At 54.5% G+C, this 16,507-nt stretch overlaps 1 protein-coding gene across 2 annotated transcripts; it reads left to right on the top strand.

The window, feature by feature from the left end:
* Positions 1-56: 56 nt before the first annotated feature.
* Positions 57-10,883, top strand: MISP (mitotic spindle positioning). 2 transcript variants are annotated; one of them, XM_019657201.1, is made up of 5 exons: positions 57-204; positions 5,053-6,776; positions 7,351-7,481; positions 8,195-8,233; positions 8,812-10,883. In XM_019657201.1, the coding sequence occupies exons 2-5, from the start codon at positions 5,108-5,110 to the stop codon at positions 8,899-8,901; spliced, it is 1,929 nt and encodes a 642-aa protein (XP_019512746.1). In that variant the 5' UTR covers positions 57-204; positions 5,053-5,107; the 3' UTR covers positions 8,902-10,883. The 2 variants fall into 2 exon arrangements, with proteins under 2 accessions (XP_019512746.1, XP_019512743.1); XM_019657198.1 differs by lacking the exon at positions 57-204 and adding an exon at positions 1,749-1,835.
* Positions 10,884-16,507: the final 5,624 nt, after the last annotated feature.

Genomic DNA, 16,507 nt, shown 5'->3' on the forward strand with positions numbered 1-16,507 from the left:
GGTGTGGCCGGCCAGAGGGTGGGGCGGCAGAGGGACAGGGTGAGGCCCCACCCAGGATTGGAGACCATAAAGGGAGGCTACGCAGGCCAGAGACCTGGCTTCTTCCACCTGTGGCCCCTGCACCCCTCAGGCTCACCCGCTGCTGTGGGGGCATCTGTGGAGTCCCTACCTGCACCTGAACACACCTGAGCAGTACCTGGGCAGGTAAGGCCTGGAGGTAAGAGGGATGCGGCCACTGGGAGGACTTGCCTTGTCTTTCCTGTGGAGCCCTCCCTCCTACACCTGCCTCACCTCACTCTGGTCCTTTGAATGCAAGGCTGCCCTTTGCTGGGCTCACAGCACCCCAGGGAACAGAAAGGACCTCAGAAGCACCCCCAAGTTCTGTAGGGAATTCAATCTCTGGGAAACAGGTAAAGGTACAAGAGAGGAAGTGTTTATGGGTGCTGCCACCCCATTCAGCCTCACTGTGACTGGGAGAAGTCACTGCCCCCTTGGGCCTCAGTTTGACCATCTGTTCAATGGGCTTTGAACCCTGAATGAAAGGCCACCCTGTCTGGGAGCAGGACAGTGGGGTCCTTCTGTCCACAGTGCCCCAGCACACTGGGTGATGCAGTCTCTGCTCTTTTGGGCCTCAGTTTCCCCACATGAGCAATAAGGTGGTAGTTATGGTGGATTCAGGTTCAAATCCCAGCCCCACAACTGATGCTGTCTGCCCTTAGGATTTAAAGCTTGCCATGCCTCAGTTTCCATGTCTGCAGAACAGGTAAAAGGACCTGTAGGAGGGTAGCAAGGAAACAGCGAGGCTGTATGCTCCAGGCTTTAATAGAGCTGGCCCACGTTGCATGCTCAAGCTGTCATTCTGGGCTGGGCCCTTTATCTGAACCTGTGTCACATCCCCCCTATCCCAGGCAGATTCGGGGCTGGGGACCTATTCGATGGAAGAAGAAACCGAGGTTCAGAGGGGCCCCACAGCCAGCTAAAGGGCAGGACAGAGCCCCAGCCCTGGAGATGGAAGCCCAAGCCATTGTGTCCCATCTCCAGTAGACTGACCGCTGGGCCCAGTAGCCTGACTCCCCTGCAGACACTGGGCTCCCGCGGCACCTTGACTAAGACTCAAGCAAGTCAGTTGAGCACCTGGGAGGACCTGCCGCTCATTTACAGCCTCAGTGCCTCTGTCTGCCTTGCCCACCCACCAACATTTTCTGGTACTTGTGATGTCCTCAATAGGCCTTTTACGCCCAAGTGAATTCTCCCAGCTGTGTGATGGCTCCATTTCATTGAGGAGGAAACAGGCTGAGAGGTTAGGGGGATTCTAACCCAGACCCAGCTGAACCCCCAGAGACGGGCAAACCGGGCTTGTCCCAGAAAGGCTCTGGGGGAGTAGACCAAGGGTGAAGGGAGCCAGGTGTGACAGTGGAGGGGCCTGGGACTCAGACCCCCTCCCACTGAGAAACGGGCAGCTGGTCCATGGATCTGCTGTGTCACCCTGGGAAAGTGATGGCCCCTCTCTGAGTGGTGCTGATAGGTGGTGAGAGCCAGGAGGCAGCTAGAGGGAGGTTTTGGGGTGAGTTCCAGCTCCATGGTGCTGGGGGCCGGGGAATAGCGTGCAGTGGGCATGGCACCTACCCTCCGCCCTGCCTGGGTATCGCCTTTCTTTCTCCTCTGGACTTTGTTTCCTGAGCCTGGGTGGGGCCACAGAGGAGGGGGCACCCCTGCATTCCCTGGGCGGGGCCCTGTACCCTGGCAACCTGTGGGCAGGGTGGTGCTGGGAGACCTCTGTGCCCGTTTCAGGAGCAGAGCCGGGCTCGGAGGCTGCTGGGGTCCACAGCCGGCAGGTGAGGCTGGGGCATGAGGGGGCCAGGCAGCATATGAAGCTCGGACGGGGTGGGGTCCTGCGTGGTTGTGTGGTCTGTTTTAGGCATGGGGACTCCTGTGCCACTTGGTACCATTCACTTACCTGTGGGGTACTTGGCGTGCAGAAAGGGAGGCCCCCATCCTTGCCTTATACCCCTCTGGACCTAGCTGGGGTCTCAAGGGCTGGTGGGGGGCCTCCCCTTGCTCTGACCTGGCTCTGAAGCCCTGAGGCCTGTGTCCTTGCTCTCCCCCAACCCTGGGGAGCAGAAGGCCTGGCCCTGAGCCTTGCCAGGGCCTCAGTCTCCACCCTGGGCTTCCCAAATCCATGAACCCTGAGCCCTGACTCTCTGAAGGAGAGGTCTGATTGGCCAGAGGCCAGAGAACCCCTCCCATGGGTTCTAGGGATCCTGGAGGCTTCTTGGGAGGCACTCAGCACCAGCCAGAGTCTTGCTTGGGGAGCAGCACACAACACTCCTTGCGTCTGAGGTCTGATGGGGCACACAGGAGGAGTGGAGGTGGGACAGTCGGTGTATGCGGTGTCAGCACAGAGGCTCTATACAACCCCCAAGCAGGTGGCCGGGGTCCCGTGGGGCAGAGACTCATCCCTGTGTCCAGGTGTGTCAAAGGGTTGGGGGTTCTGCCCAGCCAGGGGCTCAGGGCGACTGCAGCCTTGAGTGATGGAAGAGGAACCCCTGGAGCCCCTCTCTGCTGTGTGACCTGCCCTGTCTAAGCCTCGGCCCCTCCAGCAGGACTTTGCCCCTAGGGTGGGAGGCCAGTTACAGTGATGAGGAAGTAGGTATTTGGCACCAGGGGCCATAAATGCAGTTGCAATTTGGTGTAGACCAGGGTATGGGGTGGGGCTAGGGAGGAGTAACCAGGGGAGGGGCTTCCTGGAGGAGGAAGCAACCACCAGGGAGTGAGGGGTTGGGCTTCAGGACCTGTTGCTCTGTCACTCCTGTGTGACCTCCAGTGAACAACTTCCCCTCTCTGAGCCTCAGTTCCCTCTGCTGTAAATTGGGGATGAGACTGGCCCCTTTATCACAGGCTCTTGGAAGAGCAAATAATCGAGGCGTGAGCTGAGACTTGCCCAAGGCCACAAGTGAGAGGGGCCCTGGGACCTTGAACCCAAGACCCAGACTGAGCCCCACCCCTTGTTGGCCTCAGTGAATCACCTGGGAGGAGTGAGCAGTGGAAGAAGTGGGGCCCCCACCCTACGTGGAGACCTAACACCCTCTGGGCAGGTGGATGTTTTTGCCAGAGTTAGTGTGCCATGTGGCTTATAAATGGCCGTGAGTGAAGATCCAGCCACTCACTTGGCAAACACTCCTGAGTCACCCCTGCCATACCTGCCTTCCCTGGGGAACTCCAGGGCATAGGGACAGAGCTGGGCCAGAGGACAGGCTTGGGTCTGGCTGAGCATCTAGAATGAGTGGTGTTTGCAGAGACCACACCCTGTTCAGCCAGACTTTATTAAGCACCAGCTGAATACCAGACTCTGGACTGCAGGAGGGGTGCTCACCTGGGGCCACTGGGAGAGAGGGTCCTGGGCTGGTGGCTTCAGGTGGGAGAAGACAGGACTTAAATAAGCTTATGCCCCTTTCAAAGAAGCTTTCCCAATAACTTTCAAGGAGAAAATCTCTGTGGGGGGCTGCATGCTCACTGGGACAGTGGCTGGGATTCACTACACAAGACTGCTTATTTTAAATATGTTTTCCTAATTATAGTTTCAATATTTGATACATACAAAAGATTGGGTGATTCATAACATGCTAGTTGTAACACTGTCCCAATGATTCATTTTATGTTGCTTGATGCCACTTTCCCAGTTCAGGAACCGGCTGCGTTTTCCTTTTTAGAACCACACTTAGCTTTTATAAGCAAGTTGGTATAAAAAGTCAGCAGATGTACACAGTATCTCTGGAGGAACCAGGGTCCAAGGCCAAGAACAAGGGCTGCTTGAGGAATTGGGGACAGCCTATCTTCCTTTTCTCAGCTGTAAAAAGGTGACATCTGACACACGGGTACTGGGCTGGGCACACAGGAGATGCTCAGACGATGGGCTCCAATAGTGAGGGCAATCTGGGTGGGGGTGTCTCCCTGGAGAGGTGTCCTGTGGGGTGCAGCCACAGAAGCTATGGAATAGCAGAAATGAGGGTCCTCCAGGCAGAGAGAGCTGCAGGGGAAGGAGGAGGGTCAGGTTGGGGGTTTGTGGTGAGGCTAGATAGAGGCCTTGAGCATCTGGGATGGGTAGTGAGAACTGTACCCTGGAGGTGCCAGGAGCCACGGAGGTGTGAGATCAGATGTGTGACCTTCGAGAAGTCTGGAGCCATACTCAGCAGGAACCCAGATACTTGGTGGGGGCTAGTGCCCTCAGGGCACTGGGTCAGGGTGTCACCCAGCCCAGTGGGACAAGATCCAAGGCGTTCCCTAGCCTGTCCTGGATTTATAGCACCAAGGTGGAGGGGGTTGTCTTTTATGGGACAAGGTATCCTGCTGGGCAGGTGCTGGGGAAAGAACTAGGATGTGGGATCCAGGAAGCTAGAGTCTCTCCATTTGCTGTCCCTCTCTGGGCCTGTTTCATCCCAGTGGGAGGCAAGCCTACTGGAGCCATCTGTAAATGTCAGATGAAAGCAATTACAGCGGTAACTGCAGACACACGTGCTGGTGGAGACCCAGGGAGGCTGCCCAGGGGTGGCATTGGGTTTGGACACGATGAACTGAGTGGAAGAAGGGAGGAGTAGGATTGGAGCAGCAGGGGCTCAACGAGGCAGGGTGTGCAGCATCTGGGAGATGAGGTAGGCTAGGACAACTGCAAATGTCAGACAAACATGGGGCGCGTTGTTGGGTCCATACAGGGGCAAGATTCAGGTGTGGCTGGATCTAGGAGCTCAAACAATATTTTTAGGATGTTGTGTTGGGGTTGGGGTTGCTCTCCAGCAAGTTGTGTCCACAAGGGACCACATAGGGCCCCCAGCAGTTCAGTTTTATCCCACAACCTAACAAGCCTAGGGGGAAGAGTGGCAACATTCATTGCCAAGTCCCAGGATTTCATTTCATTGGCCAGGTTTGAGTCATATGTCCATCCCTAACCCAGTCACATAGGCCACTTGGGCAGGACTTTGCCCTTTGAGGGCCTGGACATTGTGCCTCTTCCCAAGTGTTCTGACCTGGTGGCCATTATTTCTTCTCATCCCTCAGGGAGCCAAGAGCATCTGCACCTCGGGAGCCTGTGGCAGGCTTAAACCCCCAGAGCATGGACCGTGTGACCAGATACCCCATCTTTAGCATCCCCGACTCACCAGGCGTGGCCAGCCTGGCTCTCAATGGGGATACTGGCTACATGTTCGAGCTGGTGGACGTGGAGCCCTCAGCCAGTGGCTGGGGCCAGGACCAGCCTCAGGCATGGACCACTGACTACAAAGCCCAGTTGGACGTGGTGAGGACAGGGGTGCCCTGCAGTCTGCGTGCTGTTCCCAGCCAACTGTTCCTGCGGCAGGAGGACCACGAGGATGAGGAGGTGAAAGCTTACCAGTTGGACACCAGGGACGCCTCACCCAGGTGGCCACGAGACTTGCAGTGGGAGCACTGGGTGGTCATCCAGAACCAGGCAGTCAGGAAGAGTGGCACTGTGGCCACACTCCATGGCACCCCTGGCCACAGGGATACCAGGACCTCTGGCCGACCCCAGTCCATGCCCCTGGAAGAAAACGTGATCAACAGGGAGCAGATCGACTTCCTGGCAGCAAGGCAGCAGTTCCTGAGTCTAGAGAAGGCAAACGCGGGGATTCCTCAGAACCCCCAGGCCAGGGTGGCCCCCACATGTGCCCCACCCAGGATCAGCCAGGCCCCCAAGGCCTTGAACGGGCTGTCCCTAGCCAATGGCTATGTTGTCTCAGTCCAGCCCCAGGTGAAGGAAAAGAAGAGGGTCCATGGTTTGTCTAAGGCATCTGGTATCCAAGCTGTGGATGACCCTGGTTCCCAGTCCCCAGCTGAGTCACTGGAGGTCCCCAAGGAGACGCCCATTGAGCGGGAGATCCGGCTGGTCCAGGAGCGCGAGGCTGCTCTGCGCAAGCAGAGGGGTCTGCAGCGGGCCGACAACCACCAGGAGCTGGTGGAGATCCCCACGCGGCCACTGCTGACCAAGGTGAGCCTGACCGCGGCCCCGCGGCGGGACAGGGGACGCCCATCGCTCTATGTACAACGTGACATGGTGCAGGAGACGCAGCGTGAGGAGGACCACCGGCGGGAAGGCCTGCAGGTGGGCCGGGCCTCCACGCCCGACTGGGCCTTAGAGGACCCCCGGCCTGGACTCAGGAGAGCCTTCAGCTCGGACTCCATCCTTGGCCTGGCCCCAGACGCCAGTGCAGCCGATCCCGCCCCAGACGTGAGAAAGGTAAACCGCATCCCACCTGCCGCCTACCTGCCGTACCTGAGCCCTGGGACGCCCCAGCAAGAGTCCCCAGCCCTCCGCGCATACAGCAAGCCAAGTGGGCTCTCTGCAGATGAGGGCAAGGCGGTGGCCTCTCCAAAGGCCACAGGGTCTCAAAGGCTTGTCTCGGCAACCTCTGGAAAACCTTCAGGCACGAAGCAGGAGAGCTGGAAGCCCCCCAGGGGACCCCTGCAAGCCAACGGGGGTGTGGTGCGATGGGAATACTTCCGCCTGCGTCCCCCGCTGTTCAGGGTCCCAGATGTGCCCCAGAAGGCTGAGCCCCCAGGAATCTGGGGCTGGGAGGTGGCTAGGGCGCCAGCGCTGAGGCTACAAAAGTCCCAGTCATCTGAGCTGCTGGAGAGGGAGGTGGAGAGTGTCCTGAGGCGGGAGCGGGAGGTGGCCGAGGAGCGGCGGAATGCTCTCTTTCCAGAAGTCTCTCCGCCCCTGGAGGAGGGTTGTGACCAAGACTCCAGGAGTTCCTCCCAGGCATCCGGTAAGGAGGGCTCCTTGGAATGACTGTTTTGATGTGGGTCGGAGGGTGGAGCAGAGGAGGATGGGGCAGTGGAGTCTGGGGGGTGTCAGGAGGGGCTGAGGGTAGAGAGATATGTGGGGGACTCCCCCAGCTGGATGGTCTGTTGCCTGTATGTCTACTGAAGCTGTAGATTTTAGAGACAGATGTTAACTTTGCCCTGGGGTTTTTGCTATATGGATTTGGATGTTTTGTTATTAGATGCATAAAGGTTTACAGATGTTGGAGCCTCTTTGTCAATTGCTCTTTTTTGTCAATATGAAATATCCCATGTCACTTTTAATGTTTTTCACCCTTCATGATTGGCCTGTCTGTCTATGGATAGGCAGTCTCTCATGGCTGGCTATTTTGGTTAGTCTACCTATCAGTTTTCCCAACTAGCTGCCTGTTCTGTCCATCTGTCCATTCACCTCTTTAACTAGTCCAGCCTCTTGGCCAGAGACTCTGCATCTCCCGGGCTGGGGTCTGACAGATGTTCTGTCTTCAAGGGAACTTGAGACCCTCTCTGATGATCCTTCTTTCCCTCTGCCCCACACAGGCATCATGGGCAGCTACTCAGTGTCTGAGTCTCACTACTTCGCCCCCATCTACCTGCACTCGGGCCCGGTATGGACGGCGGAGGGCCCAGCCGAAGCTGCTCCTGAGCAGAGAAAGAAGAAGGAACAGTGGGTGGGTGTAGAGCCCTGCCCGTCCCATTTGACACCCCCCATTAGGGCCACAGGAAGGTGGATCAAGACGTGCCCAGGTCCACATGGCCCGTGAGTTCCCAAGTTGGGACTTGAACCCAGGCTTAGCCACACCTTGCATTTGTAACCATGATGCCATCTCCTCTCTGGGCAGGGTAATTGGGAACACCATGGAAAATAACCCCAACTCCAGCCTTACCCACCTGGTACTCACAGCTTAGCCTGGTGGGCTAGGCACAGAGTGGAGCTCAGGGACCTGGGTTCAAGTCTCATTCCTGCTTCTTGCTGGCTGTGTGATATTGGGCAAGTCCCTGCCCCTCTCTGATCCTCAGTCTCCTCCTCTGTGAAATGAGCATGATAATAAGACCAGCCTCTTCTGAGCCTTATAGCTGGGCCTGGCCACAGAAACAGCTCCATAAATGTCAACTGTCTTTATTATGATGAAGTTGACAAGGAGAAAAAAAATGCAAGTGATAGACTGAGGCTGCACTGAGGGGAATAACATGAGGGAACAGTATGGTGGATGGCGTTGAGTCTGGGGTGGTTGAGAGGCACTCAGGGGGACCATGGTGGGCAGGGAATGCCTTCCCTCTCCCCCAGGTGGTGACTGAGTGGGCTGTGCATTGAGTTTCACGTGGGCCCTGGGGTGGGGGAGGACCTGATGCCTGGAGGCTGACGTATTTTTCTTTTCTGTAGTACGCTGGCATCAACCCTTTAGACCACGTCAACTCGGAGGTGAGTGTGCTCCTGAGGGCCAGGACCAAGTCTTTCCCTCCCCGGTCTGTGCCACCTGCCCTATGGCATCAGGGTCATCAGAAGCCTTTCTTCTGGGTGTGGAAACTTTCTTGGGTAACTCCACAATTGATAGTGTCTGCCTGAGGTGGATTTGGCTGTGATTGGCTTGTGCTGCCTGCCGTGGGCACAGATTGTGCAAAGGGGGTCCACACATGTAGGCTCCTTGTCAGGTGGTAAAGGTTTGGGGGTAGATTAAGCCCAAGATGAGGGCATTCTCTTTGAGGGAAGGGTTTGTCTGGGAGTGTGAAGGCCAGCTACCTCAGTGGATTTGTGGGATGCATTTGAGGCCCTCTTTGAGCTGAGCCCCAAATGCCAGACCCAGGCATTTCCCCTGCTGTGGAGCTCAGCATGAGTTGGCGTGTTCCTTGGTGGTATTACTAGGGGTAGAAGGTCTGAAACAGAGGAGCGAATGGTCCTGCATTACCCCTGTTCCCGGCCTCTCCTATGAGCTAGCAGAGGGAGGAGATATTGGGATGGGGGTTAGAACCCTAATGGGGACTCCATGCCTTCTCTTGCAGGTCCTGGAAGCCACGCGGGTGACCCGCCACAAGAATGCCATGGCGGAACGCTGGGAAGCTGGAGTCTACGCCAGTGAAAATGAAGACTGAGCCTGAGGATAGGGGCGCCCACCCCCTGCCATGCCTGGCCCTGTGGGAACTGCCAAGACCGTGACAGAGCCCCCCACCTTAGGAAACAGGTCCCCATTTAAATCCACCATCCGAGAACCACAAGTGAAGTGCTGACAATCCTGAGGGCGGGTGTGCCTTCAGACTCGAGGGCTTACTTTTCTGTTTTTACTTTCCTGGAAAAACTGTTCTGCTTTCTGGGTCTCAAGCCAGGGATGAAATGGTACCTCTGTTGAGTCTTTCTGCTTCAAAGATTTTGCCAAACACTCTTAGATCCAAGAAGAAAGGAGACCAGCACCCAGCCTTCCAGATTTAATTGTTCCTGCTAGTCTGAGGGGGGAGGGACTATTGGGGAGGGGGGCATGGATCCTGGCACCTTAAGGAGCTGCAAGTCTGAAGGGGAAGACACTTGACCCCTCCCTTTAAGTCCCAATCTGAGAGAGGATACCCGCCCCACTCCAACCAGGGGGAACCTTCCAGTCTGAAGGAGACCTGAGCTCCCAATCTGAGGGCCTCCATGCCTCCCTGGAGTCCCCACCATGGTGCACCAGAAAAGCCCTGACATTATGGAGTCCTGTGTGGACAGCACCTGACCTGGCAGAGAAAAGTGCTTGATTTGAGGGCTTAAAGGGGTCCTTCTGCCCTCCTTCAAAGTGCTTGTCCACACCCACCATGAAATAAACCCTCCCTCCTCTGCCCGGTTCATTTCACTTGGTGACACTCACTGCTCCCACGGGTACCTCTGGCCCCCACCCCACCCCACGGGGCTGTGAGCCCCACTATGGGCTGGCAGGGTCACACTCGGCATCCCAAGCATGTGGCATGCAGTTAGTGTTCAACCAGTGTTTGTGGAGTGATGGTCTTCCGTGGCACCAGCCCCAGGCCTTTTTCCATGTCACCCTGTCCCACTGAGTCAGTCACTGCTTGTCAATCATACTCACAGTACTTATTATGGACAAACACTGTGTGACTGCACTCACAGGAGGTCCCCAAAGGAGTGAGATTCACAGACAGCAAGTAGATGGTGGGGGGCAGGGACTGGGGGAGGGGATGGGAGTGAGTGTTTAATGGGGACAGTTTCAGTTTGGAAAGATGGAAAGTTCTGGAGCTGGATGATGGGAATGGCTGCAGGACGGTGTGACGGTGCTTAATGCCACTGAGCTGTGCACTTAACAATGGTTAGGATGGTAAAGTTTATGTTATGTGTACCTTAATACAATAAAGTAAAAAACAAGTATTGGCTCTCTTGAAGGCAAAAAAGTCCTTGGGGAGGACCATCCAGAGGATGCTTAAAAAAATTGGAAGTGCCCTAAAAATGCAATATCCCCTTTGAAATTCTTGACTTGTCCTGACCAGTACGTCCTGATGAGGCCAGAAGCATGACCATTGGAAATGTCTTGTTTTTACCATTCGCTTTTCATTTAATTCTTTTAATGAGGCAGGTCCCTTAGAAAGTGGGGACAGAATTCTATCCACCTGCTGGGCCCGGGAGGTATTCGGTGAGACGTTTAAATAAATTCTCAGTGGAATTCCCAAAGGAGGGCAGGTCTGTCTGGAAAGTGGATGGCACACCTCAGATCCCCTATCTGTAGGTCCCTGGTGGCCCCTCATTCTTTCATGTGAAGGGTGGGTACTCTCTTCTTTGGTTTTCCCTCAGCTAAGTGTATTGTAATCCAGGAAGGCCTCGAGGAGAGTTCTCTCCCAGGCCGTTAGAAAGGCTGAAATACAAACCGAGTGTCGAACTAAACTGAAGGGTTCTACTTGCCCCGAGGGCTAGCTCAGCCATACAATATCGGGCGCACAGCCCACATCCTGCTTGACAGAAAAAAATAACTGTCCCCCCTTACACACATCTTGCTTGATTAGGCAAGCACATCTCGCACACATCCTGCTTAGCTGGTAAAAATTTTCCCCGTGACCCAAATCAGCTTGTTTTTTTGTTTTTTTTTAAGATTTTTTTTTATTGGGGAATTGGGGTATGGGAACAGCACTGGGGAATTGGGGGAAGGGGAACAGACAAGTTGCTGTCGTCTTGTTCTTCAGTCTAGTTGTGGAGGACGCCGCTCCACTGGCCCAAGTTGGCACCATCACTGCGCTCCTCCCGGGCGAGGCAAATCAGTCGCCGGCGTCTGGACAGCCGCTCACTGCGGCTGCTGGCCGCTCACGCTGGCTGCTGGCCACACACAGCAGCCCATGGCAACCCACTGCCACAGGGGCTGCAGCCTACGCCGTCGCCGGCGACTCATGGCAGCCCAGCTCCAGGTTGAGCTGTTGTTCAGCATCTTAGCTGTGGAGGGCAGTGTCACTGGCCCTATGTGGGATCCGAACCGGGGCCCTCTGGCGTCCCAAGCCAGTTCCTAACCATCGCGCCACTCGGCTGGCCCCAAATCAGCTTGTTTACCCCACCCTATAAAGGCTGCACCTGACCACCAAGTCAGGGCTGGCACCATTTTTTGGCATAGCCCGGCAGGCAAATAAACTTGCTCGCTTGAATAATGGTGTCTCTTGACTCCTCTCTCCTCGGCAAACCTTTCATTTTGGTGCTGAAACCTGGGATGGGCAAGACCAAGAAAGTGCTGGATCGCCCTTACCCTCCTCTCCCTCCCTTGGGCTCAATCCACACTCTGGTCTCCCTCCTGGACCTGGGAGACACCCGCAGGGAATTTCTTGCTTCCAGTGCTGACCTCACAGACATCAGTAGACTAGTCCATACCTCCTATTTGGGTGAGTACGGATTCCCTACTCTCTTTCGGGTCTTCTGTTCGTCAGACCAAGACCTAGCCCTAGGCCAGAAGACTCCTTCGGCCCATGGGCCCTGACCCTCTCAGGGGACGCCCACCCTAGTAGAGGTCTCTCACAGTCTCAGGAATAGAATATTGGAAGGTGAGATGCCTCCTCCCTTTATCCTCTTCCTAATGGGGGTTTCTGCCTTCACCCTTTTCCCACATCTGACTCACAAAATGGGCGCCTCCTCGTCTCTCCCTCCTAAGGGTACACCCTTAGGCTGTCTGTTAGGTAATTTAGACGCCCTCGGCCTGCGGAGTGAAATTCGGCCTAAATGCTTAGTTTTCTTTTGCAACACTGCCTGGCCTCAATATAAATTGGATAATGGATCTCAATGGCCTGAAAACGGAACCTTTGACTTTAACACTCTTAGGGGCCTAGATAACTTCTGTCATCACAATGGAAAATGGTCAGAGATCCCCTATATTCAGGCTTTCTTCACTCTCCGCTTCCGGCCCTCCCTTTGTCAGTCCAGTTCCACCTTCCAAATCTTCCTTGGGCACACTAAACGTCCTCCACGCCTCGTCCCTCGAGGACGAGTCTTCCTCTTTTGACCTGGCAGACCATTCTTCCCCTCCACCTTCTCCCCCTCCTTATGCGCCTACACTTCCTCTTTCTCCTCCAGCCTTGTCCTCAGCTGGCGATTTAGACTCTGAGACCCCAGGGCCCTCGGCCCCAAGTTCCCTTCCAGGCCCTCCTTCCCCTCCATTCACCCGCTCTCGAGCGCACCCTGCTTCCCTTCTCCCGCTCTGGGAGGTAGCTGGAACAGAGGGCATTATCTGAGTCCATGTCCCATTCTCTCTCTCTGACCTTTCTCAGGTAGAAAAACGATTAGGTTCCTTCTTTTCCAACCCCGAAACCTACATTAAAGAATTCAAATACTTAACCCAGTCGTACGACCTCACATGGCATGACCTGTCGGAGGAGAAGGAGCGAGTATGTGTAGCGGCACAGGGACACACCAAGGAGCTTCATCAGCAAGATAACCAAAAACCCATAGGTACAGCGGCTGTTTCCCCGGAAGAACCCAATTGGGATTATCAGACCAATAACCCAGGACGGGCCCACAGAATCCATATGATAACTTGTCTCATAACGGGCCTCCATAAAGCGGCCCACAAAGCAGTTAATTTTGAAAAGATGAAGGAAATCACTCAATGGGCTGATGAAAATCCAGCCCAATTTTTATCCCACCTCAGAAATTCACTAGGGTAGACCCCTCATCTCGGGAAGGAATCATTGTCCTTAATACTCATTTTATCTCACAGTCAACTCCAGATATCCGGGAAAAAAACCTCAAAAAATCTGAGGCAGGCCCTCAAACCCCCCAGCAGGACCTTTTAGCCCTGGCCTTTAAGGTCTTTAACAATCAGGATGAACAGGAAAAACTAGAAAAAACCCTCCAAGATCAGACAAAATACCAGCTGCTGGCGGCAGCTATCAGGGGCTCCGATCGAAAAGGAGCTCCTAACAGGGCACAAGGTCCATCACCAAGGGGCCCACAGAAGCTTCAAGTGCGGCAAAGACGGGCACTGGGCAAGAGCTTGCCCCAGTCCGTGGCCCTCGCCCGGACCCTATCCTTCTTGCAGTAAGAGGGGACATTGGAAAGTTGACTGTCTTTCCCAGGGAAGAGGCGCTCCCTTTCCATCCCCCCTAAACCCCCCCCCTTCCCGTGGACAACGATCCTCATCTTGCCCTACCAAACTTACTCAGCCTTGCCGCTGAAGACTGACGGTGCCCAGGGCCCCCGGCCCCCTTCTCCAATCACCACCTTGGAGCCCAAGGTAACGCTTCTAGTGGCAGATAAGCCAATCTCCTTTTTGATAGATACAGGGGCCACCTTTTCCGCCCTGCCTGAATTTTCAGGCCCCACACACCCCTACCAGGTCTCTGTTGTGGGCATTGACGGCCTAATATCTCAGCCTCTCTCAACCCCCTTACTGTCATGCACCCTTTTTAACATTCTATTTTCACACTCCTTCCTGATCCTTCCCTGATGTCCCACTGCTATACTAGGAAGGAACCGCCTTTCCAAGTTTAAGGCCTCACTCTCCTTCCATCTCCCACACCCAGAGCCAGCCTTACTCCTCCTTCTCGATCCCGTCCTCTTCTCATCTCCCCTCCAACCTCCTCTTCCCCCTTCAGAAGTCAATCCCCTCGTTTGGGATACCTCGACTCTTTCTGTCGCCAAACATCATCCTCCCATAAGGATACAGCTTTGCGACCCCTCTAAATTTCCAAACCAGCCACAATACCCCATTTCCCTCCTCCATCAAAAGGGACTCAAACCTATTATTGACAAATTCCTTGCTCAAAGCCTCCTACGACCAACCCATTCTCCATACAATACCCCCATCCTGCCTGTACGGAAACCCAATGGAACATATAGATTGGTCCAGGACCTCTGAGTCATCAACTCCACAGTACTTTCCATTCACCCTATAGTCCTCAACCCATATACGCTCCTATCTCTCATCCCTTCTACTACCACTCATTTCACAGTTATAGACCTCAAGGATGCGTTCTTTACCACCCCCCTCCACCCAGACTCACAGGACCTTTTCGCATTCACTTGGACGGACCCAGACACCCTACAATCCAGACAGCTTACTTAGACAGTCCTCCCACAAGGTTTCCGTGACAGCCTTCACTTCTTTGGCCAGGCACTTGCCTCAAATCTGGCCTCCCTCGATCTAGCCCCCAGTACAGTTCTACAATATGTAGATGATCTACTTCTCTGTAGTTTCTCACCTATCCTATCCCTCCAACACACCGCTTCCCTACTAAATTTCCTAGCCTCTAAAGGATACCAGGTATCTCCCACCAAGGCCCAGCTGTCCACACCCACAGTTACCTACTTAGGGACTCAACTCTCCCTCACCCGGAGGGCTACCACTGCAGATTGGACAGCTCTCATTAGGGACCTCACCTCACCTAACAACCACTCCTTCCTTGGATTGGCAGGGTTCTCCGCATCTGGATCTCTAATTTTGGTCTCTTAGCTCACCCACTCTATCAGGCTGCTAAGGGTCCCCTTTCAGAGCCCTTAGACCCCACAGTCAACATAGTCCTGGCCTTAAGAGCTCTTCAACAAGCTCTCCTCTCTGTCCCTGCCCTCTCCCTTCCGGACTTGTCTAAGCCTTTTCTCCTCTATGTGACTGAAAGACAAGGTATTGCCCTCAGAGCACTGGGCCAAACAAGGGGCCCACCTTTGGGCTTGTAGCCTACCTGTCAAAACAGTTAGATGACCCAGTGAGAAGATGGCCTACCTGTTTACGAGCCCTGGCGGCAGCTGCCCTCTTAGCACAGAAAAGTAGGAAACTAACCTTTGGGCAGGACACCACTATCTATTGCCCACACAACCTACAGGACCTCCTTTCCTACAGAGCTATGAGCTACCTATCACCATCAAGAGTACAGCAGTTTCACACCATATTCATAGAAACGCCCAACTTCAAGGTAGACAGAAGCCCTCCTCTCAATCCTACGAACCTTCTCCCTGACCCCTCAAACTCCCTCATACATTCCTGTATAGAGATTCTAGAACATCTTAAACCCCATTTTCCTAACATTGTAGCAGAACCCCTCCCAGACCCAGATCTCGTCTGGTTCATTGACGGAGCTCCACCACTCAGGATGGCACAAAAACAGCAGGGTATGCCATCATCTCCCTTACAAACACTGTAGAGGCAAATCCCCTCCCCAGAGGGACGACCTCACAGAAGATGAAACTGATCTCTCTCACTCGAGCCCTAACTCTGGCCAAAGGAAAGAAGGCCAATATCTAAACTGATTCTAAATATGCTTACCATATCTTACACCCTCATGCAGCCATCTGGCAGGAGCAAGGGTTCCTATCCACAAAAGGGTCCCCATCACAAATGCCCCTCTCATTCTCCATCTCCTCCAACCGGCCTGATTTCCTGACAGGGCTGGAGTCACACATTGTAAGGGACATCAAAAGGGAGAAGACCTCATCTCAGTAGGTAACAACAAAGCGGATGAGGAGGCATGATGGGCCTCTCAGTCTCCTGCCCCAGCTACCCAACTCCTTGTCATGCCACAAATACAGTCCCACTACTCCCCATTCAAACAGGAACCTCCATTGGCCTAAGGGGCCATCCTCCAAGGAGATTGGCTCCTCTCCAGTGGGTGATATATCCTCCCCCAAGCCCAAGCTAGGGAGAGCCTAACAGTCATTCATCAATCCTTCCACATCGGGTTCAAGCCTCTATACCATCTTCTAAGGCCTCTACTAACCTGTCGACATTTTCCTATCCTTCTCCGCGAAATCACTGATGCCGGCACTATCTTTTCCATTGTCTTCCCACAAGGGACCATCCGGCCTCCCTCCTTTCCCACACACCAGCTACGGGGACACCTTCTGGGAGAGGATTGGCAAATAGATTTCACACATATGCCTCCTGTCAAGAAAACAAGATATCTACTGACCATGGTAAATACCTTTTCAGGGTATTTACCCTGGGTGGGTAGAGCCTTCCCCATCACCTTGGAGAAGGCCTCTGAGGTCACCAAGGTCTTACTATATGACATTATTCCCCGTTTTGGGCTACCACACTCCCTTCAGTCAGACAATGGCCCTGCCCTTTACTTCCCAAACAACCCAACCTGAGGCTTTGAACATCAAATGGAGGCTTCACATCCCCTATTGGCCACAGTCCTCAGGAAAAGTAGAGAAGGCAAACAGTATCATCAAAGCCCAGTTAACCGGGCCGGCCAAGTGGCGCGTTGGTTAAGAGCTGGCTTGGGATGCCAGAGGGCCCTGGTTCGGATCCCACATATG

Source organism: Hipposideros armiger, unplaced genomic scaffold, assembly GCF_001890085.2.
Source record: "Hipposideros armiger isolate ML-2016 unplaced genomic scaffold, ASM189008v1 scaffold_275, whole genome shotgun sequence".
NCBI lineage: Eukaryota > Metazoa > Chordata > Mammalia > Chiroptera > Hipposideridae > Hipposideros > Hipposideros armiger.